The 27,117-nt window shown below is 46.7% G+C and overlaps 1 protein-coding gene and 1 non-coding gene across 2 annotated transcripts in view; one reads left to right on the top strand and one right to left on the bottom strand.

Moving 5' to 3' along the window:
- Positions 1-13,140: 13,140 nt before the first annotated feature.
- On the bottom strand, positions 13,141-13,213 carry Trnam-cau (transfer RNA methionine (anticodon CAU)). Its single transcript has one exon. It is a non-coding gene; the product is annotated as a tRNA-Met (tRNA).
- Positions 13,214-14,341: 1,128 nt separating this feature from the next.
- LOC119397407 (ATP-binding cassette sub-family C member 2) overlaps positions 14,342-27,117 on the top strand; it is a 103,335-nt gene continuing 90,559 nt past the window's right edge. Inside the window, exon 1 of the mRNA XM_049416554.1 lies at positions 14,342-15,201. Within this exon, the coding sequence (XP_049272511.1) occupies positions 14,342-15,201 (860 nt within the window). The remainder of the gene's footprint in view (positions 15,202-27,117) is intronic.

Here is a 27,117-nt window from a genome sequence, read left to right as displayed (position 1 = left end):
GTGCGATGCTTTATGATGAGGCATAGATAGGTCCACCTACAGAAACGTCGGCCCGCCACCTCGTCCACCCTGTCTCTGTTTATCGAGCATGTATTGCTAATTGCGTTTCCATCTGTCGACTCCCATCTCTATACTTTCGAGTCTAGTGCCTATGCAGTGTTACTTGAAAGGATATACAATGTCACGCAATCACCGATGGCGGGCACCTTCAGACTATAGCAGGCAAGTCTTACCAGTAATATGCTCGAACTTTAATAAATCTAACGAAATTCTTTATTGCGGTGGCGCGCGCTTCGTTTGTACAGCTGAAAACACGTGTTGAAGTGTAATTTTAACTGCAAGCCTCCTGAATACTATAAGCTTTTTAGCTTGACAAGACTGTACGCTACAGAAGCTAATGAGCACGCAACGCATATCGACTGGTAGCGGTGAGAACTTGCTATCAGACATTTCATGCACTGATGACACTGCGTAATGGCAAGTGTTATTCGAATAGCAAAATCAAGCACCTGAAAAGTTAGAGCCTGTGCACAGCCTACTCATGTATATGCTGATTGCAAAGAGGATGATCCAGTGTAGGGCTTGTTATTTAAAGATTTAAAGGACACATGTTGATATTTTGCTGCAGCCCGAATATATCGGATTTTTTAGGTTCTTGGTGTGGTCAGTCCTAAAAAAAAGCCTAGAAAGAGTGAAAATTTATGGCTTACAACTGTAATAAATAATGATTGCGTGACAAGAACCAACGTGTATAAATTACGAACAGCGTTGCTGTCATCCAGAAGGTTTACGAGGACATCGAAGTTCTTATTCCGGTAGCTTTCCTTTTCATTCACCTATCTGTTTATCTGTGCATAAAGATACGAGCCGCTATAGTTGTAGCAGCCAAATTTGATCGCCTCTCATGAAATTTCAGGAACACTGTGTTGGTTAGAAAGAGAAAGGTGATCGACAGCATTGCTTTTTTAGTGCAGCCTTGGCTCCGCAGTGCTTTTCATCTGCTCACTGTTGTGTTATGATTATGGAAACTTACACACCAGTGGAGTATCACACCAGTCCACGGGCTGATAACAGTACCATGTTCTATGTCATTCATTTCATATGTTGATGAGAGATGCGTGCCCCAAATTTTTATAACCCACAAGCATCTTGTGTTCGGATGCTCGTAAGAAAAAAAAAGCGCATAATTGAAGCGCAACGCGGAAAATGCACTCGGTGCCTCGTGTTATATACTGTCTGTCAGTAACTCCTCAGGATCCAATAAAATTCGTTGTCTGTCTGTCTGTCTGTCTGTCTGTCTGTCTGTCTGTCTGTCTGTCTGTCTGTCTGTCTGTCTGTCTGTCTGTCTGTCTGTCTGTCTGTCTGTCTGTCTGTCTGTCTGTCTGTCTGTCTGCAATATTTAAGTGACGCATGGATGAATAAAGACGACCTAAACACGCAGGATACTTTGCCATTCGTATTAAACTTCCGGTATTTCCATCTAACACGCTGTTCAGTGTATGCATTTTTGTTACTAGCGCCGTGCCAGAAAATGGCATGGAACAACTGTAGAGATGAAGTAAAAAAACATGGTTCATACCTCCACTATAGGAATCGGAATAACACGAAAGTAAAGCGTGCCCTTACAGAAGTAACTGAATGTTTACAGCACATTCATATAAGATAGTTTGCACAATCTATATTGATGTCTGGCAGCTAAAGCACCGTTTAAGTGGATGTACCCACTTTGATGATTGGTGGTACATCTCCATCCCGACGACTAACGTCCGTGCTAAATGATTAAACGAACCCTTGTGATAGATGTAATAGTTAACGGGGAAAGCGTAATCAGAGACCGAGGTGCGTGCCAGAAGAGCGTCGCATATTGGACGCACAACTTGGTCGCCATCCCGCGGCATGTTAAAATGTGGTTGAACACCACGTCCGGATAAGAGGGAAACGCAAAGTGCGTCGTGCCGCCTCGGTAGCCCCAAGGAGGTTTTAAACAATTTTTTGTTTAACCTCCTTGGGTAGCCCGGCCGTGATTTTTCTCGGGGCGAGCGCGTGAGCGGGGAACGCGCCGCTACAGCCAGGTGAGGCAGGGGGTGAGGCAGAGCTATTTTTGGTTTTTATTAGCGTGATGCTATGAGCGAGGCCGACGCTTTTACAACGCTTGCGATAAGGTCGCCACCTCGTGGCGTGTTAAGGCATTGACAAAATGGAAATTCTATTGAAAACGCTTCGAATGGGATGGACGTGTAACGCGTTACATGTGCTAATCACGGAGGCCACAGTAATGACGAATTACTTTACTTTACCGCTCCCAGAGGGCAACACCACCTCGCCGACCGGGGGACTGGTAGATATAAAAAGCGCGTTTCTAAATCCTCTGGAGTCTGTAACCATGGCGCAGTGGATAGCGTGTCCGGCATCTGTTGTTGCGGATGGAGCGGTTGTGGTTCGATGCCCGTTGACGGAACTTTTTTTCTTTGCCATCTGATCGTGTAATTTTTTCGACGTCATTTCCGTGACGGAAATACCTCACTGAAGTCTTGGTGGACCCCGCCATAAAGCACTTTCGTGTTACAAATATTACAACGGCGTCACGGTTACATATAAATTGAGAGTGCATGTGTAACCTCAGCGTAAGCTTCGTTTGTAGAACCACAGCTGCAGTGTTTTGAAAGAAAGTGATGAAGAAAGATAGTAAAATATTGCATGTGCTGCAGAGCCTAACTGATAATAATATTATATTTCGAACCACAGTCATACTGATACATAGCTAATTAGGAGAGGTGCTTATGACACCCCAGTACACCAGCTGATGCGGAGGCATTCGTGTGGTTGTGTGTACAAACTTCAGGCACGTATTTTGCATCGCAGTTCAAGATCATCGCCATAGGCGTGTCTTGCACCGTACATGTTGCTCATGTCCACTAGAAAAGGCAATGGCCTAAAATGGGTGAATTGTGAAAATATACTGGTTTGCTGTTTTTCACTCACGTGGTGCAACTCACTCTGGGAATCGGCCACAAGTCGGGTGGTAGAATGGTTTGAAGAATAGAAAGTGCCATCCACTGAAACAAAAATTACCAAAGTTGTAGAGCTTTGTGAAAATGTTAAATATCCAGCAGAAAATGTATAATAATGTGGGTATGCCGTACATGGTGGCCCACTTCTTCATTGTCAATTACCGTCTACGCGAACATGGTGCGGCAAGCTCAAGCCCGGGCTCTGTCTGCGCGGCATAAAATACCGTGAAGCTAGATGAGCTGTCGATTACAACGACTCTGTTGTGCTGGTGTTTTTTGAACCACATTTCGTCGTATACCTGGGAGCACCACGTAGACATACAGAGTACCGCTCAAGAACCCTTTCTGGGAATGATTCGGTCAGACTGACATAACAAACAGTTACAAATGGTTACACATCGCTGTATTTTTCTAGTCTTACAGTACCTCTTAATTTTTGCACCGTGATGTCATGAATATCACCACACTATTATAATAGAGCGCAGTGGAATGCGGTAACTCAAGTACTGTCCAATGTGACTTCGCTTCAATTAGAATGCATAACCATGCTTCTTTCCTAAGCAGATTTTTCTCTTGATAGTTACTGAGGCGGTTGTCAAAGCGACTGTGGATAACATAAACCGCAGGATTTAGCATGTCGACGGTTGCTGTGGTGATGGTGAAGTGATGTTTACGTGCAGCGACTGCGTCTTGTGCTTGTATTTTTAAGCTCAGACCGAGATGCTTGGCAAATAAAGCTGAAAATGTGGAAAAAAGTCACAGTCTCACCGCAAGGGCGAAGCAATCAATGCGATAGCAATACATTGTAATGTTACACGATGTTAGGCCGGCAGCTAACCCTTTTGGTTCCGATCTCGCGTAACTCTGTAAAACTTTGCTGTAAAAGAATATGGCCGTTCCAGGGAGAAATTCTCTTTCCGCACAGCACGTGGATGGGTATACGAGCTGCCCGCTGATGGTTGCAGAGATAGCGCGCGCGCCAGCGATCGCGACCGTGCCCTTAGAATTGAAGTTCAAAGTGGCTGTTCAAGCGACAACGCCCCCCCCCCCCCAGCCCCTTGCGTCTTTCATGTTCTTTCAAGACGGGTGGGGCGTTACCTCTCTGCTTTAACAGCAGGCCTCCTAAGCGGGGTGATGTTATCACATGCGACATCCGAGTGACGGAGAGGGGCCGGCTCCTTTGATCATTGCTTCAGCCGCGCTCGAAGTTGAATCGTTATTGATGTTAACCGTCTGTGACAATAAATTTTTCTAAACACCCACTCGCGCACTTTTACCCGCGGTAGAACATACGGTGCGCGGGGGGCAGTTATCAAATGGGAATTTTTACGGGATATGACGGCGACGCCAAAACACCCGTCGAGAGTGTCCATATAATTGGTATTTGCAATAACAGCTGTGTGTTCGTTATCAGGTGTACAGCACGCACTTCCGCTAACATGTGCACGGCGTTCGAGCTAAAATGTTCGGCGAGTACGACGTAGAATTTCCCGGATCTTTACGCATAGGAATTTGCGACCTTTATTTGCGCCAAGCTAGAAAGACGGTGCCTTATTCCCAAAGCAGCGACATGGAACATTTCTGTACGACCCTTGGATTATATATATATATATATATATATATATATATATAATATATATTATATATAATATATATATATATATATATATATATATTATATATATATATATATATATATATATATATATATATATATATATATATATATATATATATATATGTATATATATATAATGTCAGAGTTTCCCGCAAGGGCGAAGCAATGAATGCGCTAGCAAGAAAAGCGGCCCGTGACGGACGCGCTGCTACACTGCATTAAAATCCGCCCCCCCGGGAGCAACTATACTCGCGGACAACTTTTCCTGGCAATGAAGCGAAGGCTACAGAGCCCCAATGCACGTATCTTACCGCTAATGAACGTAGTCCCACAATTGCGTCCGTATTTTCTGCGTGAGATACACCTTCATTTTCTATATGTAGCTTTTAGGGGCGAAGCTCCTTAAGGCGGCACCCGTTCGTCCCTCGTAGTCGTCGTAGTAGTCCGTAACAAGTCTTACGCTTTGACCTCCAAGGTGGTGCCGGTGGGAGATTTCTCCTGTGCGTTGTTGAACAATAAAAAATTCGCAGCGTGCGCGTTAACTAAAAGCCGAATTCTTCTGTCTCTCATTCCCCATTAGCAGCCATTGGCATGTTCCAGTAGGAAACGTTAGTAGAAGTAGAAGTGTAAGTGTTAGCTAAAAGCCGACTTCTTCTGTCTCTCATTCCCATTAGCAGCCATTGTTTACCTCCAAGGTAGTGCCTGGTGAGATTTCTCCTGTGCGTGATTAAACAATAAAAATTTTGTTCAAAACGCCGTTGATTGATGAAATAAACCAACGAAAGACGCCAGATGTTTTGTAAAAGCAGAACGAAAGAACGCCAGATGTTCTTCTAAAAGTGTAGTAGTAGTAGTTGTATGTAGCCACCTCGCCCGATGGTCAACGGGCGAGGTGGTCCGGCAACGGCGCGAGGACCCTGCCGTACGAGAGTTAAATCACACTAAAAGACATACTTTGCGGGCGATACACTCTAGTGAGCTTTCAACTTTTCGTCTTAATGTACATGATAAAGAAATTATTTCTACGAAAAACGCAAGGCACACCTTGAGCAATATATTTGGTTTTGGAACGCTAAATGGAACCATGAGGCGATGCGAAGCCGGAGCACTTGCACGATCGCGTTCCGTTGGCTTTCGTTGGGCATGCTACCGACCTCGCGTCGTGGAACGCGCGTCCTGTCTTCCCTCTAGCCTTGCCTTTAATTCGCACAGGGCGAGCGGGGAATGCGGTCGCTCTTGGCGCTCTTTCGCTCGGGAGCGGACTTCTTCCTTGCATTTCACCGATCACAAGTGATAATGAAGGGACCACGTAAACCAACAGTACAATAAAAGTTTGATGTTTAATATATACACGATGTTTCACACTCTTTATATTATGTACTGGGCGCATTTCACGGAAGAGTTTCACGGTTTACAGATGATTCCCTCCGTAGCTTCGCCCCACTCATCATCATTCACCCCGTGGATATGCTGTGATTTTTTGGGACGGAACGCAGCGCTCACAAGCGAGATTTATGTAGTTCTTTTACTTTATACGTTGTCACATTGCGTTTTTGCGTGCGTGTAAAAGTCGCGCCTTTTGCCCGTACCTTAGACGCTAAGGAGCGTTTGCGTCGAAATGCAACGCTATACTCGCGGACAACTTTTCTTGGCAATGAAGGGAAAGCTACGGGGGCGGAGCATCTGCACATGGACTGCTACGCGAAGTAGTCCGGTTTGGCGCGCGTCTCGTAACGCCGTGGAAAGTGATGCCTAGCGTAGCATTTCGACGCAAACGCTGCTCAGCGTTTAAGGTGCGGGTACAAGGCGCTACTTCTTCACGCACGCAAAAACGCAAAGTGGCAACGTAAAAAGTCAAAGAAATACAAATATCTCGCTCGTGTGCGCTGTGTTCCGGTTCAAAAAGCTACTTTTAGAAAATGAAGGAGTATTTCATATATGTCACAGAGAAAATACGGACGCAATAGTGGGACTACATTCATTAGCGGTAGGATACGTGCATTGTAGCCTGTAGCCTTCGCTTCATTGCCAAGAAAAGTTGTCCGCGAGTATAGCCATCACTTTCCACGGCGTTAGGAGCAAGGAGGTTAAAAAATATTGCTGAGTGGCGATTACTGCGCAAGAGTGAAGCCGCGCCCACCAACAGATGGCGGCTGCGCCCGCCATCTTAGTAGGGGCATAATAAAACAACGGCGTTTGACGAAGGAAGGCGAGCGTTTTCCTCGCACGCCACACGAGTTTAATATGGCAACTTTCACGGGTCAGATACTGCTCAAAGTGTGTCTTTGTGTTACTAGTTTTCATAAATAAGCCTCAAAGTCATGGCAAATTTTAGTAGAGATAAATCGTCAATACTCCTCTCCACGGGTTACTTTTGTCGGCAACAACGATCTTTTATTTTATAATTAACGTAGTATTTACACTAACAGAACAAAACCATTTGATCTCTAACTAGGCACCACCAGAAAAGAGCGTGTTTCCGAGCTCTTTGGTGGGCAAAAGCTGGCTTCACTTTGGCTGGCAAGGCGTTTCGTGAGCTTCCACTCCAGAATTTTTTTTAAACCTCCTTGGTTAGGAGAGGTGCGCCAAACCGGACTACTTCGCGTAGCAGTACATGTGCAGATGCTTCGCCCCGTAGCTTTACCTTCATTGCCAAGGAAAGCTGTCCGCGAGCAGACAGCGCGAGCAGACAGCAGAAGGGCAAGGTTCTCCCTGCGCAAATATTAGAAGAAGCGAGCGAGCTGGCCGAAGACTTTTATGTGTGCCTGTTTAGGGAGCCTTCATGTGCGCGTCTCCGGGCCTCCGTCGGAGGCACGGAGTTCATGAAGGCTGCCTACACCCGTTGCGCTCCTCGCGCTATCTCGCTGGTAATGAAGAAACGCTTATAAGCGCCTGCCGTCTCTGAGTCCTGCCAGCGGTAAAGGGTGTGTATATAACGCTCGCCGTTAGCTGCCTGAAGGATCTGCTCTTTGTGGCGTAATGGCTAGCGCCACGCGCTGCGCAGCGAGATGTTGCTGGTTCGATTCCGCGCTTCGGAAGCATTTTTCTGAATAATTTTTCTGTGGGACTTATATATATATATATATATATATATATATATTATATACATACTTATACATATACGGTGCATGACGACGGGGACGGCAAAAACCAGCCGAGACTGTCCATATACTTGCTATCGCAATAAAACATGGTTGATCCCTATGTCATAAAAATAGGTATAACACGGAAGTGAACTATGTCTTCACAGACAGTAGTTCACTGTTAATGCATATCAATATACCAGAAATTGCACAAGTTGTAATGGTGTTTGGCAGCTATAGCACCGATAGACGTGGATGAACCCACGTTGACGCCTAGTGGCACATCTCCATCCCAATGACTAACGGCAAACATCACGATTTAACCTTGGCCGTAGCTGAAACAGTTAACATACACCTGGACATAGCATATGCTGAATCTCGCAGAAAGATGGCATCAACAAGCACATACATCTGGCACTCGATATGCGCTCGTTCAAAGCATCGTCATTTGTGGAACGAAATCCCAATGTGTGCGCTCTCCAGTAATAGGGTTACCTACGTCTGTGGTCGTGCATATGTCATACAGTGCTTAGGGAACGCAAGAGGAAGAGTACGTAGCTTGAGCCGTGGACGCGGGAAGGCGTTCCGGTTTCCGCTGTCTTGTCTCTCGCTGCACCAAAAGCTAAAACTACCGAAGTGCTCACTGTGGGCGCTCGTTAGTCTCATGATGCAGTACTTCCCCTCACCGATCCCAGACTGCGACACCGCTCCTTGCCAACCAAGGTCACAGTGAAAGGGGGAAGATGTGAGAGATATAATGCACGTTTGTGTAACCTCATGTATGAGCGTTGGTAGCGCAGTGGTTAGAACGCCTGATATGCATCGTCGCAGACCGAGTGATCGTGGCTTCGCCTCCCAGGTCATCGAGGTAAACGAAACTGCTTATTTGTCATTTGTGTTTCACTGGCGTATTTCCGTGACGGAAATATGTCAGTGGTACGCGCACTAAAGACATACTGTCGTGCACATCAGGTTGTTTTGCAGCTAAGGCACAGGCACACAACGTTTGCAAGACAAAAACAGCCATGTATGAATGAGCTGAAACACTGCAGACGTCGAACACGTCGGCAGACGGTGTCACGTGATGTCATTTTTACGTCATGGAGACATTCCGGCAGATGGCACCAAGGGACGCCCACGAGAGCAGTAGTGTTAAAAGTGGATAAAGTAACATTCGACGATTAGGACTACCATTCCTAATGCAATGTTCGGCAATTTCTACAATATTATGGCGTGGCCTATCTGCCGGACTAAGAAGAGGGAGAAGAGTGGACAATGAGAGAAGACCTCTCAGTAGCTACAGCTTTGTCCTGTGCGGGCTCGCCATGTAAGTATTTTGTAAATAAGCCCCAAATCTCTACTGTGAACGCAACAACGTATTATCTGTGCAGAAACGCACACAATTTATGATATTGGAATTTATGTTGTCTGAAAGCTGGATAAACACGCGTCGAGCTGCGCTCAAATTGCACATTGTGGAGTGTCGTACTCGTCGGTAATTTCTTTCTTCCTTCGAATATTCTTGCATTTTTGCCCTCTCCGTCGGGGTCTTGTTTTGGGCATGCATTGATTTGCAAATAATAGAAGAGGTACGTATGTTCAACGCCGGCGCTGTCATTATGGCGTCCTAGTGTTGTGATCTTTTTGTAGTACCAAGCGCACTCGTGCCTCATGTACCGCACAATATCTGTATATTTATGGACACGTTGTTCTACGTGCGAACACAATGCGCAGCTCAATACTACGAAACTACAGATAACTTCATGTAGAAAAGGCGTACTAGCTAACCCGCGTCCAGGGACCAACAGGGAACCAGGAAAAAGAGGATGGTACCAGCAGTCATGCTCAATAGTCGTATTTATTCAACGATAGGTTTGTTGCAGAAGTCATGTCGTAGTGAGTAAGAAAATTATTCTTTTCAAATATTGAATGTTTTCACATTTCCCTCAGCTTCAACTTCGAGTGTGTAGCAGCTGAAATCAGGCTTCTGAAGTTTTCGGCTGGGTATTTTATGGATATCGATTTCTGTTTTGACATTTCACATCTGAGTCACGAAACGCGAACACGAATGCCAAGTGAATGATGCCCCGAGCGTATTGCTGAAGAGCGCACTGAAAAGTGCTTGTAAGAAACTAACCCTGTCAAACGTTCAGCTTAATGCCGCATGCAAGAGACTAGGCAGTGTACCGTCGAACTGCTGAAACGTGGTGGTAAATTCACGCAAGGTCGTCCTCATATGTGGACCTACACTGTAGTTACAAGCACAAACCTCTTGGCCTTTGAAACCAAAGACGGGTCAACGAGCACGTGACATCATAGATAGTGAAGCAATACACCGACGCCAGTCTCTATTGTAGAATTTGTTTGCTCTCCCTTCCACGGGGAAAATAAGCTGCGACAGTACCCATATGTGCTCGAATACCCCCTTCCCCTCCGAGTGCCCAGAACCCCCCGCAAACTTCATAATGATAACGGCAGTTTCCATGAGCCAAATATGGGTTGGAACAGATACGACCACACCAGTCGCGCGCAAATGAAAGGGCTTTTTCAAAGGACGGCCCCACATCTTCCACTTGTAAGAGACCTTACGAGAACGGACAACTGGGCTAGTTGTGGAAACTCATGTTAAGGCAGGTAGCGCAGAGAGACACGGACACAAGCGAAGATTGTCCTGTGCACTTATTCTTCGCTTGTGACCGTGTTCTTTGCGCTACCTGCCTTAATAAGAGACCTTGGTGCGCGCCACGTATGAAGGACTTGCCCAGGCGCACGACTAACTCCGTGAGCCGCATCGCAGGCAGTCTGGCCTCCAAAGTGGCTGGTATGACAACACGACAGTTTAGTAAAGGTAGATATAATCAAAGTACATTATTAGACCTATGGCAAGCTGCAGGGTTGCACGCTGCAGGTTTTTATGCTTATATGGCAGATTTTCCTCTCATTAGTATGCAGGTGAAGCACACCTCATAAAAACGCGATAAGGCAGGATACAGTGTAGCGGGAGTAGTCAATAACAAGGCGTTTTAATGAGTCATTTGCTGCGTACTTCTTTTTTCTTGCTTCCGGTCAGCCGTACGCATTTTCGTCGCCTGAGCTGTTGCGTACTGTACTAGCACACAGCGCCGAGCAGCTGCTTACTTTCATATAGCACGGATCAACAGCTGCAACACTCCACGTTTACTTTTTCGCAGCGCTGATTCCACCACATATTTTTTCGAAGCCTCTTTAGAGAGCTATTCTGCCACGCGTGGGAGACACATGAATTCGCGTTGATATCGCATATGTGTTCGCATTTGGCGGTACAGCATTGAAGCGGGCAGAAATTAACTATGTAGAATAATTCCACTGAGCTGGAAATAGCTGAATGCGACGGTTTTGAATGCAATAAACAACATGAAATTGAATTTCTTGCAGTCATAGGCAGTTTTCATAAGTAAGTCATAAGTGCTGGCAACTAGCACAGCAGTTTTCTAGATAGCTACGTTATTTTTTCAACTCATTTAAAACACTACAGGTCTCGTGAAAATGAATGAGATGTGACTTTATAAAACAGCACAATACAAAATGCTACTGAAACAAATACGAAATTCATGCCGACCTAATGCTGACTTGAAATCTAATTATTTGAAGTCCATATTTTCGGAATTTTACCCGCTCATGGCATGAAGCAACTGGCGTCTGGCTGCATGTGTGACAGGTGTTCTGAAAAGCCAATTTTAAGGCATATTTGAAAAAAATATAAATTGTCATTCTGTCTGTCTGTCATTAGTATAACCAGTTTAAATATTGCAATGGTCTCCTAGTAGAATTAATGCTTTTCCTCAATATAAATACCGAATAGTTTGCAAATGAAAAAAAGATATCATGTACCCATTTGTAGCATGAAACTCAAATGAAATCTAGTTGGAATTCTCAGAATATGAGTGTCACTGTTGACGAGAAATTTGTCCTGGTCCAGGGATTTTTAATAGGCCGGGGAATGAAAAGTTTGTATGAATTCGCTTTGGAGCTTCGTGCTGCAAGCAGGAGGTCTTTCCCCCATCATGAAACCTGTTCCACAGTGTGCGCTTAGGCAGAGACATAATTTGCAATACTTGGCCTAAGCGAAGTTCAACGTCATCTATTAATTGCCTCTTTAGTGTAGTTGGAAGTTTCTTGTCAGCAATTTCCGACCCATAGTGTTATTATATTCATTTCGGAGCTCTTAGCCTAAAAGGAATCTTCGAATCCGTTAAAATTTTCATTGCGTCAGCCAACCGTTTCTATTTATGTATTTAATTCGTTAGTATTTTACCGCTAGCTGAATCCTCACTCGTTAAATGAAGAAAGCGCCTTACATAGCCAACCGCATGTTTCGGTTCGTTACCTGCAAAATATGGTGGCGTATGCAGTTCCCTTAGCGCGTGGCCACGTTTGTATCTGTCGAAGTAGACGCTCATTTTAATCGCAGGCTTAGAGAAAATGCGCGAAACGTGAAAACAATCAGCGAAATGTCCAATCCGTCTCAGTTCTGCGAAAAATGCTCCTGCCAAGCAGTGTGAGAAGACATTAGAACCAACCACACAGAGTGCCATGCAACGAATAGTGAAATGAGTAACTCTAAGAGATAGGAAGACGGCAGAGTGGATCGAAGAACAAATAGGTGTAGCCGATATCCTAGCTGATATTAAAAGAAAAAACGTAATGGATCTAGCCTGGCAATGTCACGAGAAAGACAGGTTACGGATTGTCAGTTAGAGCTGGAGTGGATATCTATGAACGGGAAGCACGGCCGAGGATGAGCAAAAGTTGGATGGAATGGAGAAATTCAGGTGTTCGCCGGTATAAATGGAATGGGCTCGCGCAGCACAGGGTGGATTGGAGATCGCTGGGAGGAGGAGGAGGTGGGGGAATGAACTTTATTGATTTTTAATGGGAGTGGGAATGGGTGTGCCAGGCTCGACTAGGGGCTAGCTTGGGACCCACGGGGCAGCAACTCTAGCAGAACAGTCCGCCAGCATGGTGTGCCTATACCAGCTTATGCTCCTTAGAGACCTCTCTCACGCTTCTGGTGAGGGAGGTGGCTGCAAGAGCTGATCGGGGGGGGGGGGGTAGTTGGGGCACACCCATAATATGTGGTCTTGTCCTTGCTCTGGTTAACCTCCCTGTCTTTCCTTTATATTTCTCTCTCTCTCTCTCTCTCTCTCTCTCTATATATATATATATATATATATATATATATATATATATATATATATATATATATATATATATATATATATATATATAAATGAAGGAACGAAGTGGAAATCTTAAGGGCTCGTTTTTCTTTGTCATACACAATAATAATGAGTCCTAAGAGACAATAATGCCACGGGCAGTATAGGGGATGTTATTAGCAGTAATAAAGGTAAATGTCGAATAAAGAAAAGTGGACGAAAAGATAACTTGCCGCGGGCAGGGACCGAACCTGCGACCTTCGAATAATGCGTCCGATGCTCTACCAACTGAGCTACCACGGCGGCCATCACCCCGTCCACTTTAAGGGGTATATATGTACGTTAAACGTGAGAGTGTCAGTCAGCGCCGCCGGTAGCCATGACGGCGAGTGTGGAACACTGGTATTTCTGCCTGTTGGGGTCATGTAGCATGTGAACTTATTACGAGCTAGCAGCTGACGAAGAATCCCTCGCATACCACCTGAAAGCATCAAGTCTGCCAGAACGAGACCCTCGCTATGAATGAAGGAAAGAAGTGGAAATCTTAAGAGCTCGTTTTTCTTTGTGATACACAATATTAATGAGCACTAACAGACAGTAATGCCAAGAAAAGAATAGGGAATGTTATTAGTAGCAAATGTCTGCTTCTACAGTAAGTAGCAAACTACCTTGTATTCTTCAAAATTTGCGCACAGTTGTTTGGATTGTTCGCCTGTGTAAATGTTTATTCTTATTATTTTTGTACATTTCACGTAAATTTATGACCGTACTTTCGCCCATGTTATCTGAGCATTCTCGTGGATGATGCCTTGCACAACATTTAGAGGAGTGCGGATGCTCTATTTCCGCAGTGCGTGATTGTTCTTCCCTTTGCCCTTTGCGGAACACTTGCATCATGTGGGAAGCGCAGCCGCAGCGTTGCACTCAAGTCCATAAATCTACCGAGCTATCTCCAATTGCGTGTAGGGTTCTTATGTGGGCTAATATCCGGCGACAGCCTGCTGGTGATTGATCACGGCAGCTGTACCCGATTCCCTCAAATGCGAATCTGAATCATGTCACTAGCGCGCACACTCCAACAGTGCTATCAGCAGTGTCTTTAAATACCAGCTGCAGACATTTCGCGCGCTTCCTGCGCGTATAACACCTGCCACGGCCGCACAGCGTCATGCAAGACGAATTATTAAGCTATAATGTAGTGGATCATACCAACGAAGTGATTGGGTAGTGGATCATACCAACGAAGTGACTGGCGCGTGTAGGGGAGTCTAGTGAAAGAGAACAAAAAGGATGGAGTTGTGTTGGATCGTGTTTGTCTGAGTTGCTCTTGTACGTTACATTTGGTGGCAGCGGTGACAACGGTAACCCATGCTTACACGGCGCAAGGCTTCCGCGGCGACAGCAATAGTCGGTGGTTCAGCGATTAACCCTATGGAGGACGATACGTCGTCTCCGGCCGTGGGACCTGCTGTCCCGACTACGGAGGGAAGCTTGGCAGAGGCCGCGGGAGCCCCCGTCTCATCAAACATCCCGCCACCCGCACCCCGTCAGCCTCTTCCGTCGGAGTTTGATGTCCAGGGCGCACCAACTCACCCTCCACAGTCAAGCACCGGGCCCAGTCTACCTATGGCATATTGCCTACAAGCCCTGGCTTCACAAGGTGAGGCCGACAGAAGAGCCCTCATGCAAGATTTCGAGACTCGCTTTGCTACTCGCCTGCTATCTCTTGAGACCGCGCTTGCCCAGCGTACCTCCACGGCAGATGACGTCGTCGCAGACCTGGCTGCACGGGTTTCTGTCATCGAGGCGCAGTCTAACCGTCAGCAACGCGTGTCTACATCGGTCGAACAAAACAACATCGGTCGAGCTCAGTCTAGGTTTTTTGGAGCACACCTTCTACCACCTACCTTTGATGGTACCACATCGTGGGCAGCATTTCTGGTGCAGTTCGAGTCTATTGCTACCTTAAACGGCTGGACAGTTCAAGACAAAGTCCAGGTGCTCGTTCTGCAACTCCGTGACGCCGCGGCTGAATACCTCGAGCACATTCCCCAAGAAGCCCGTCTCCTTTCACTTGGCCCCTTCACCGAGATGCCAACTCTGCCGGTGAAGCTTGGAGATCCGCCGCAGCGTGTTGAAGCACTTGTGGACACAGGGGCTGCTTTCAGTTTTCTCACGTCGAGTTTCTTGTTTGGAAGATTTTCGCTGAACCCTGCACAGGTCGATCGGCCCCATCTCGTCCTGGCTGACGGAGCTGCTCTACCTAGCCTAGGCGAAGTCTACTTGAATGTGTGCGCGCTTGGGAAGAAAGCGAGACATCGGTTCCTTGTCGTCCCAAACCTGTGTGTGCCAGTGACCTTAGGCTGTGATTGGTGTGCAGCGCTTGGCGTTCGTTTGCAGTTTAGCGGCACTGATTGCACCATTGACCTGATATCTACCACGTCGATACCACCGCCAGCAACTCTTGAAGCCTCCAATAAAGCTTGTCCTTGGCAGTCGTATTTCCCGTTACATCAAGTAATTTACAGCACTGTTCGCAAAGTCTGTTCCGTGCTCGCTGCCAACTACCGCATGATGAAATGTGTGGTTACTAAATTTTCTTCGCAATTCGGCATTCCAAACACGAGGTCGTGTATGGCCGTTGGTGCAAACAGAAGTGAACAACCCGAAGTTGGAAAATCATCACCTCTTTTGCATCCTGTGATTACGGCAACTTCAGTTACCATACCCTTCTCGTCTGCTGCGTGGGTGCCCGTTTACAGCCATGCGAAGTCTTTTGCCGACACGGACATTCTTGTAGAAAGCACCGTTTGCTCCCGGCATGGAGGTGAATTCGCAATGCCGCGGGCCCTTCATCGCTGTTCCGGCAATACCTTTGCAGTGCTTGTCTTCAATGTGTCCGACAGTAACCTGCGCGTGCCGTCAGACACCGTTCTCGGTACCTGTACCTACCTTGAAGCCCCGTCTGTCGTGGCAGTAGTGCAGCCCGGAGCACCTTCCCCACCAGCTACTTCACCCTTAGATTGGAGTGAATTCAACTTCGGTCCCAACTTAACTCCGTCACAGAAATCGGAGATTCAAGCACTTCTACGAAAATTCCGTAACTGCGTCGCCATGTCACCCAGTGAGCTCGGCCACACTCCCTTAATGCAGCACAGAATCGATACCGGATCTGAAATTCCTATTCGACATCACCCGCGGCGAGTCTCTGCCTCTGAACGCGCAGAAATCGCTAAGCAAGTGGATGACATGCTTAAACGTGGTATCGTATCGCGCTCGTCCAGTCCCTGGTCGTCCCCCGTAGTACTCGTCAGAAAGAAAGACGGCACGATTCGTTTCTGTGTGGATTATCGACGACTAAACAGTGTCACCAAACCGGACGTGTATCCACTGCCTCGTCTTGATGATGCCCTTGACCGCCTGCATGGTGCCAGTTTTTTCACTACGCTGGATCTTCTTTCTGGCTATTGGCAAGTAGAACTAGACCCAAATGACGCTGAGAAGACCGCCTTTACAACTCCCGACGGACTATACCACTTTAACCGCCTGCCATTTGGCCTCTCCAACGCTCCCGCTACATTTCAGCGATTAATGGACCGGGTTCTTGGGCATCTGAAGTGGTCGATAGCTTTGGTTTACTCAGACGACATCGTCGTTTATGCTCCTACGTTTCCCGAACACCTCAGGCGCTTGGAAATGGTCCTGCGTGCACTACAACACGCTCGTCTTTGCATTAAGCCTTCAAAGTGCTTCTTCGGCTTCACGGAAGTTACTTACTTGGGACACGTAGTCAGCGCCAAAGGCATCAGCCCGGATCCGACCAAGCTCCAAGCTATCGCCTGTATTCCGCCTGAAACCACGGCTAAGCAGCTTAAAAGTTTCCTAGGCTATGCTTCATATTTCCGGCGCTTTGTCCCTGACTTCGCTTCCCGCGCAGCACCTCTCAACGAATTGTTGAAGAAAGAAGTTCGCTGGAAATGGGGTCCCGATCAAGAAGCTGCCTTCCGCGACCTCCAGACTACCCTTCAGGCGCCACCGACACTCGCGCACTATGACGAGAATGCGCCGACTATTCTACACACGGACGCCAGCGGGCTTGGCCTCGGAGCTGTTCTCTTGCAACTTAACGAGGACGGCCAGGAGAGGCCGGTCGCTTATGCTAGCCGCCGCCTCAGTGAACCAGAGAGCCGATACCACGCCTCCGAACTTGAGTGCCTGGCGGTAGTTTGGGCAGTCGAAAAATTTCGCCTGTACGTTTATGGTAAAACCTTCACGGTCGTTACCGACAACGTCGCCCTTCGCTGGCTTCAAACAAAAAAAGACCTCAACGCTAAGTTAGCCAGGTGGGCTCTAAAGCTGCAAGATTATACCTTTTCCGTTGTCCATCGGAGTGGCGCTCGCCATCAGGACGCTGACTACCTTTCTCGCCACCCGACAGCTCTCAAAGGCACCTCGCCAGTCACCGCAGTGCTTGATTTACGCGCCACACAGCCACAAGACACAGAAATCATCGATATAATCCAGCGGTTGTCCGGGGAAGTACGCACTCCCAAGCGTCGTCGTGAAAGTCTCGCTGCGTCTTATGTCGTCCGAGATGGAATCCTTTTTCACCGAAATCATCGGGATGGGTCGTGTGTGCCTGTCGTGCCTGCAGCCATGCGACAATCGGTGCTGTTCATGTGCCATGACACCCCGACTGCCGGTCACCTCGGGCTTCACAAGACACTGGCACGCATCAAAGAGAGGTTTTAGTGGCGGCGCATGCAGACTGACGTCTCCCGCTACGTTTTGTCGTGCACGGTCTGTCAGGCGCGGAAGGCCGTCAGAAATCCGCCACCGGTCCCCATGCAACCTATTCATCCTCCGGAAACGCCTTTTGAGATAGTGGGACTTGACCACATGGGCCCGTTTCCACGTACGTCGCGCGGCAACAGGTTCCTCATCGTTGCCACGGACCATCTCACGAAGTGGACCGAAATCAGGGCCGTCCCTAACTCTTCGGCGCAGCACGTCCTCACGTTCATAAACGAGTGCATCGTTTTTCGACACGGTACACCACGCTTGCTCATCACCGACCGCGGCACGGCCTTCACGTCGCGTGCATTCAGAAACCTACTGAATAACCATGGAATTCAACATGCAGCGGCCACCCCTCAGCACCCACAAACAAACGGTCTGGTGGAACGTACAAACCGTACCATAAAGAACATACTGTCGTCGTACGTGAATCCTAGTCATGACAATTGGGACGAATACGTTGCCGCAGCTGTCTTCGCCCTCAATACGTCACAGCAGGAAATCACACGGGAGTCACCGTTCAAACTTGTCTACGGAAGGACGCCAAGGCTTCCGCAAGAGAGTTTCTTTGGTTTGAGCACAACGGCGCACCACCGTCCGGACGACACCAGTACTGCGGAGCTCCTTCGGAAGGCTCGCTTTTGAGCGCACCTGGCCATAGCGCATCACCAGGCGAAATTCCGCTCGCCTTCTCGTGAGAATTACACCCCTTTCAAACCGGGAGACCTAGTGCTGGTTAGACGCACCCAGCGTGCTCCACAGCGCTGCCAGAAGTTTATTCCCCGGTTTTCGGGTCCATTTCGGGTGGTGAAAGCCCTAGGCCCTGTTACGTTCCGCTTGGAAGTTATTCCAGAACTGGGCACCAAAAGCCGAAACCGTGTTTTTCCCGCCCATGCAAGACAGTTGAAACATTATGTGCCGCGTGATTTTTGTATTCCCACCTCTTCGTCTTCAAGCTCCGACTCAGGGGGAGAGGGGGTGGCGAATGTAGTGGATCATACCAACGAAGTGATTGGGTAGTGGATCATACCAACGAAGTGACTGGCGCGTGTAGGGGAGTCTAGTGAAAGAGAACAAAAAGGATGGAGTTGTGTTGGATCGTGTTTGTCTGAGTTGCTCTTGTACGTTACAGTATTAAGCGTACAGCCGTTACGGCAAGTACTCAGCGCTCGCACCATAAATATGTTGTCAGGCTGGGTGGCGCCGTCCAATTGCTGTTTCTGGTAGTGAGGCCTCTGGCTGGTGAGTATGGGAGTTCCACGGATTCACCTAATGCATTGGCGCACTGAAACTTACGGCATAGCTTAACAACTCTTTCAGACTGATTGTAGTAAACGTGGTGTTCGACATGGGGCGCGGCATTCAACCATTCTTTTACGAAAGTCTGGGCGCATATCATCATTTGTTTGTTTAATTGTGAAAACACGGGAAATAAGGCATGCACTGTTAACCGGCAGACCTAAAAGTAGGAAATTGCTGCTACTGAACTACGAAGTAACTTAGAAACGACGCAAAGGAAATAATCAAAAGTGCCATACACTCTAAGAAAAAAGAGAGTCAAAAGAGGGTCATGGAACCGTGACTCTCTTCGGGTGTCCATCTGACCCCTTTTGGAAGGTACAGGCAGAGAAAAAGAGTTCGCATTTGGGAAGGAGTCACTGGACCCTCCTGAAGCGCGTTTCGATTGGCTTCGGTATACGGAAGAGCCGCCGTATACGCCATACATATCGCACGCTCGCCCTTTGGCGCCGTTGTGGCGCATTGCTCGGCAACGTAGACGGGGTTGGCACCGGGGTGGCGCACCGCTCTCCTCTCTCAGTCGTCTCAGTCTCCTGGTCTATTGGAATGCGTTGCGTGGTTGCGTAGGTTGCGCATCTTCGGTGGTGTTGACGCCGGCTCGAGCCAAGCACGAAGTCACGCTTGGAGGGCGAAATATTCATGGAGCTGCGGACACCGACAACGGCCGCCAGTTAACGGTGAGTGTACTGCTTTCGTAGGTACTAATTATACAGCTTTAGCTGGTCGTCTGCAGCAGCTCTGCGGAACCTGCCAGCCATTTCCAACAGTAGTCTGTATCCGCTGGGCTGTTGCGGATGCCCAACTAAAGCTGTCAGTTAACGAGTTGACACCGTTATGCGCGTTGCTGTACAAGCTCCCATAAAGTTAGCGATGGAAACAATAATCGAGGGTCATTTCTTGCTGATCGCACGTCGTGTCTGCACTACTGAAGGTGCAAGATGTCGTTTTGAGATGCACTTTAGTCTACTTCATAATAACATTTCCATCGACCTTGAGTGTGCAGCGTGCTTCCACGCGTGGGAACGTGAAAAAAAAGCCTGTGTACAGAACGCTGAGACGCACTATATGTAATGGTTTTTGTTGGCTTAAAGACAGTAGTTTGAGGTGCAGATAAAGTACGGTGGCTTCCAGAACGTACGCGGTAGTCATTCAAGTTGGACACGCCTCGCCGGTAAAGTGAAAAAGCTCTAGACTTTCGACGGCGCGCGTTGTTGCGGCCGCCGGCGTGCACTCTTTTCCCTCGTTTCTGTTTGCTGTTTTCGTGGTTTGCATACACTGCGATGACGTTGGGCGCTATAACAGAATCGAGTGAGTGTACGTGATTGTGGGAGTTATGTGCGCTAATTCTAGCATATGACATGTCTGATCTCGACGTAGACGGCGTATGCACGCGCTGGGTGTCGTTCCGGCCCTAGTACTCGCATCTGTTTACCTGTGTATTTAAGGATGGTTTACGTTTGTAAAACATGCGGTCAATAACCGCTCACGGCATGCCCCTGGCTGCCGTAGGATGTGCTTTGTTGTTAGCCTTTATTATGTCTGTGTGAACCACTTATTGTGTAGGTTTTGCAAACCTTTACTGCAATTTCATTTTCTCATCATGATATCACGTTCTGCTTTTCGGATACCGTTTTTCATGGTGCTCACGCTGGACAGGAGCGACAACCTAGCAAGCCACAAGTCTGATGCCTCAAGCCGTCACCAATTTGGATTTATTTTTAATCACAAGGAATAAATATGGAAACATGATGGCAATTTCTGCTGTTCATTTAGCACCACATGACACTGTGCACATCACAGTCACACATTTTGGTTGGCTATACTCATAGAAGCATGTGAATGAGGAATACCCAAACTTCTTAATTGGAAATCACAGACCATCTTTTCGCGCTTTCTACATAACTTTGCTGGAAAACATGTGTTGTTTTGACGAGTTTTAATAAAATAATGCTAAAACTGAACTATTCTTTTTTTACAGTCGCTGGGCAGTACGGCAAGTATTATTGGAGTTGCTTAAAATGAATGCTGCACTATTTCTAACAGTAGTCGCGCAAAAGTAGAGCAAGGATCAAATGAGTAGCTTAAAATACTTGTGGAGTCGCTTGATGCTTCGGTGTGGGTCCCTTGACCCCCCTAGAAGCGTTACCGGCAAGAGTCGTCTGACTCCCTATAAGTGGTAACGTGATCCTCCCGATAAGAGTCTTTGCACTGTTCCTAAAGGATCAGGGGACTCTCCTAGAGCGAGCCGACCCTGACCCACCAAGAGAGTCACCGTGACTATTTAAAGAGAGTCGTATACGTGGCAAGTCAGAACTCTCCGAAAGAGTCACGCATACTCTTTTTTTTTCTTAGTGTGCGCACATATAATTCCCCGCGAACAAAGAACAAAGAACAAAGAACAAAGTTCAAGTCATAAGTGCGGTCACCCATACCATCGCAGATATAGTCCACGCAAGTATTTTATGCTCCTAGTAGTTCATCACAAGAAATCCAAGCACACAAGTCAGACAGACCTAAAGGCTTGCCTAGCGCAGGCTGCCAGACCTCTCCCCTCTGCCTGTTGCAATAAGCGCGCGCTGTAATGCATTATGAACGAATGCCCCAGAGCGTTAGTAATCGACCTGTACTAGCTCCATGTGGTATCGAGAATGGTAGCTAGACTGGTAGCCAGACTGGCAAAAGCTGTGGTAGTGGCAACCGTAGCATGCAGCAGAAAGCTGAAAGCTGGTGGTTTGGAGCCAGCTGATACTAGACCTCGGATAAGTACTTTCTGGTTTCTCTTCTCCCTGATAGCAGCGACAAGCCGTAAAATTGCTCTTCATGTTTCTCGAGGGCATTAATTTGATAAGCTCGAAGATAGCGTGAAACATACCCGCTATATTGTTGAACGACAGAAAGGGAAAACGAAAGAAGGCACTGATTAACACTCCCAGGTTTAAATGCGCAGGTATACATGAGAAAGTGGACGGGAGGACGACCGCCACTGTTGTTCAATACGTAGAACATCGGACACATCATTCGAAGATTGCAGGTTCGGTCCTCGTCGACGGCAAGTTGTCTTTTCGTCCACTTCAATTTCTTCACGTTCATATCACAGTTACTACAAATAACACCCCCTATACTTTCGTTGGCTTGGCTGTATGTTAGTTCTCATTATCATTATATACATGTACTTCAATTCTAAATACCCTGGCCATATATTTTCTTTCCTTTTGCTTTCCCGCGTTCCTGCTCCTACGACGTTTCTGTCTACCACCATCTTCTCGATGCCGGATAGCATGTACATCGTCAGTATTCACCGTGTTTTGGCAAAGAAATTTCTGTCTGTTCTGTTCTGTTCTGTTCTAACTCTTTCTTCCATTTGGCGGTATGAACAGGGCGGACATTAGTCAATTTTCGAGCCGTGCAGGACAGCCGGGCGTTATGTGTAGCTCAGCAAAACCTGGGTATGTTTGCAGCGTCTGTTATAAGTGCAGGTTATGCACACGTGCCCGCTTCCACAAAATGTGCTCCTTGGCATCAACAGACTGCTCGACAACGATAACCGGTATCTGCAATAACTTGTGACTATGGTTGTCCCTGCATGCATCTAAGGCCATAAATGAAGTGTCTCCTCATTTCTTTCGCTGAAGTGTTCTCTGAAAAGGTTTAAATAACATGAACTCTCTTACAATCATAACGCTACAATTAAAAGTTGGTAGTCTGGTTTGATAGCGCTTAAAACTCCCCGACTACGTTTTTATTTATTCATTTCATGTAACAGCGAAACAGCGAAGGAATATGCGACTAGAAAACTTGGTTGAGCTGCGATGTTTAACAAACGCTGCTCATTCTCAGATACCCTTTTTCGAACCTCCCCAGGAAACTAAAATGGTCGTAAAATTATGGCGCCGCGTTGAAAGCATGCACGTCACGCGACCTGGAAGTTCTCACATTTCAGAACAGTTGCGATTTCTAAATCCTTGCAAACAGGTGCCATTCCAAATACCTTCTGCATAGCTCTTCCTTAGACTTGCTTCCTTGTATGGTTGCGGAAAGCCACCAATCAGACTTTCGACCGAGCGGTTTCGCCGACGGGACGGAAATGAGTTGCACGTTAATTTTGACGTCATTGCAACTACAACTATTGCGCAGCACGTATTGCAAGCCATACGAAGCTTTTCGTGTCAGGCGGTTTCCTGGTGTTCGGGAGAGATAGGAATCTGATGCAGCGTACCTAATACCTTGACACGTCCAGACAGCTGTTTACAATAGATCGTTGGAATTGCACAAAACGTCCTCTGCCATCTTCATTATCTTGTTTTTGCGTTTGCCGAAACCACAACGGCATTATAAAGTAGATTGGTAACAGTGTAGAATAGAGGCACGCTAAGACTCCGTTAAATATCGCCTTTTGTGCTAGTGTATATAGCGTGAGGTCTTCTGTGCAAGATAAGACGATTACTGATGCCATTCCCCATCAAGTAGCTTCAGTGTACTCTGAATGCGCTAAGGTAAGTGGCCTGTGCAGTACGATATATATATATATATATATATATATAGCTCACATTAGTGACGGCGAACACATTGCATACGTCATCGGATAAATTTGGCTTAAATGTAATATGTCTCATCTATCTCAATGTTTTCAGAACATGATTTACAAAGAGAGAATCGGTGGGTTTAAACAGATTGCATTGTAAACGCATATTTACTGTTTGAACATAAACAGGAACATCGTTATGCACTCTGTCATTGGTATGACTCAGGACGCGATAAAAGGCTATACAATATACGCAGTATATTGTTGGTGCAATAAAGAGGAGTATAATAACTATTCTAGCGATCAAAGGAGCACGGCACGGAAGTGTACGACGCGGACACAGATGCCCCTGCGTGCTAGTAGTTATTAAGGCGACAGCCTCGCGTGCCTCATAAAACGCGAAAAGTGACCGTCAGCGTCGGCGGCGCCCGCGTCAACCTGAACGATGCCAAAAATATTCATCATGCGATACATCAGCATATGACTCAAGACGTCACACACCTCCAAAATTTGAGATGCAATCATGGCGTCATCGCATGACATCTTCGTTTGCTCGAAGGTGGGGCGATCGCGGAGCCGCCGCAGAAGCACGTGAGGTTGAGAAAGCTTCCAATGCCTTCGATCCCGGAAGCTCATTCCCAGGATTTTGGGGCACCTGTACGTGGCGCCATCTCTCGGCGGCAACAACGGCGCCCTGCCATAACTCAATGGGAAATAGGCGAAAAAAAATATTCTCTCTCGAAAAAGGCTAGTTATTATAAACAGTTACGAGTTCTGTACAGCACAGACCCACTGGAACGATTCGGCAAAATTACAGTATCGCACAACAAAGCGTGTGACTTCCCAGGACAATTGAACACCGCCCGATAGAAGCACATGGGGCCCTATTGTAAAATATTAAACACTCTGGGAAGCCACGTGGTTTACAGTGTGCCACTGTAATTTTAACAGAATGTTCATATAAGTCTGGTGTATAGAACCGGGCGTAGTTTTTGATAACTATCATTTTTTATTAGATAGGATTTCTTTCGCCTATTTCTCATTCAGTTACGGCAGGCCACCGCTGTCGCCGACGACAGAGGGCACGATATGCACATGTCCTCAAAATCTGGTCTTGGTGCAAAACTACGTTAGGCAGAAAAAGCTTTCAGGAGGGATAAATACAATCAACTGAGAACACAAAGAAGAATAATAAAATGGATTCCGCCTTCGAGTCTTAGGCGAATGGATATGAGACCGTGTGACATCCGTAATCTTGTGTTCTCTTGTGGACTGAGAGGTTACTATTGTTTAAGAGTAGGGGCCCCAAACGTTTTGGCGCCTCATTTAAGTAGCGTCAAAATCACTGCACATGCGCGAAAGGCAAAGGGCGCTTAGGTTTCGCTTCAGGCACGCCACACCGGGAAACCTTAAAACTTGCTCAGATAGCTTTGCGTTCACAAACATGGCGGCACCTAACTGATGACGTCATTAATAATTGGCCAAGCTTGCACGAAACCACGCAAGGCTTGAAGCAGCGCAACTGCACGATCCTGAAGACTAACCTGGTTACTTCTAGGTTGTTACTAGCTTTAGCTAGGTGATGCAGGTTCTTTCTAGGTTGCTTCTAGGTCGAAGCTAGGCTTTAGCTGGATAATACTGGGTTGTTTCTACGTTGATTCTCACTGCAGAGAGGTTCGACTTAAACCACAGAGTCACAGACACGACACGGATGTCCAAACACAAAAGACAGAACCTCGCTGAAACAACGCGGTCGTACCTCTCATAGATCTACGGGCACGTCGTCGTTAGCATATAGGCCTTCCATCGCTTCCGGGTCTTCTCGCTGCCCTCGTTGCTTTTCATGTTCCCTAGTATTCTCGCGTTGTACGTACTCGGGGTTTTCAGCTCGCCGCCGCCGCTTCGGTAATATGCAGCTGTTATATACCTTCCTCTTGAGGGATAGTGGTAGACTGGCATTCATGATTTTATAATTCTTGCCGAATGAGCCCAATCGCATCCTTATTGCAGTTATTTCACTCTCATGGTTCGGCACCGCCGTTACTACCTCTCCTAAGTAGACGTACTCCTTTACAGCTTCCAGTGTCGCGCCATCTATCGCAAAGCGCTGCTCTCTACCAGGATTGTTCCACATTACTTTATTGTTATGCATATTAATTTTTCAGACCTACTCTTCTACTTTCCGTATCCAGTTCAGTAATCACGAGCTGTACTTCATCTCCCGCGTTACTCATCAATGCAATATCGTCAGCGAATCGCAGGTTATGAGTGTGCATATATATATATATATATATATATATATATATATATATATATATATATATATATATATATATATATATATATATATATATATATTCTGTGCACATATATATGCACAGAATATATATATTCTGACGAAGGCCATGCCACGGCCGAAACGTAAATGAGTAAAAATACGCAATTTTCGCAAGCGTGCTCCTTCATTTCTTCAACGACATGTGCACCGGACCTTCAGAACTTTCTTTTCAAATATATATATATATATATATATATATATATATATATATATATATATATATATATATATATATATATACATATATATATATATATATATATATATTCGTGTGTGTGCGTCAGATGACCTGCTACGCGCCTGGTAAAGAGGTCACCTGACCTATTTACCAGGCGACTAAAGCTCAAGGACGGCATTTCGAATCAAAGGTTTTCGAAATCCTCCCAAACACCATGAAGTTTCAGGGAATGAGGGCTACCTGGCAGCTCACTTTCGCCAACGGTGCGAACTTGAGTGCGTACTCGAAAAGAACAGGCTATATTACAGTGTTCCGAATTTGAAGTAGGAGCAAAATATTGTCAGAAGTACCACAACCCAAGATATATACACATTCAGGGACAAAGAAAATTTGGATATCTAAGAGAGGTGCTTCGGCTACTGCTCATGTTCGTCCATGACACCAGGTTCGATTGTTAATAGTGGTGATGGAGTGAGTGGGGCAAATGTAGTATGCACAACGACGTAGTTGTTACGAGATGAACGTCTGACGGCGCCACGTTTCATAGGCGATGTTTGGCGGTTCAATAGCCAGCAATATATGCAAGGCTAAATCAGTCAGAAAGAAACAACATTCCTCTTCCTGGTCCTCACATGAAGCGAGATATTGAGCTGGCATCCTTGGCAAGGCTTTCGAACCTTACATTCGCGCCACACCCGCAAACAATGGCTACACAAAACGACTTCAATGTCTGTTCTATATGTTGAGAAGCGTCATGTCCTATATCAGCATGTGTATATGTTTTTTTTATATTGTGCTCATGCAGTATAAGTGCGCCTTTAACTTCGTGAACCACCGGTAGCTTAGGTATGGTGAAGTTACAGGCAACATCCACAAAAGACCATGGAGGATCCATAGGGCGCCATTTAGCCGATTTCAAGCCTAATTATCGAAATGTGTCCAACGCGGCGTTGAAATGTGAGCCAGCTCCTGCTCTTAACCTCTGGAGAAGCGCCGTACCTGCGAAGAACTCTCCCAGTCTTGAGAGCTGTATCAACAAGGCCTGAGACGCCAAAAAGGCAGAGCGGAAGAGA

The sequence above is a fragment of the Rhipicephalus sanguineus genome, chromosome 6 (assembly GCF_013339695.2).
Source record: "Rhipicephalus sanguineus isolate Rsan-2018 chromosome 6, BIME_Rsan_1.4, whole genome shotgun sequence".
Taxonomy (NCBI): domain Eukaryota; kingdom Metazoa; phylum Arthropoda; class Arachnida; order Ixodida; family Ixodidae; genus Rhipicephalus; species Rhipicephalus sanguineus.
The sequence above is the reverse complement of the archived record's forward strand: the minus strand, read 5'-3'. Positions and strand labels throughout refer to the sequence as shown.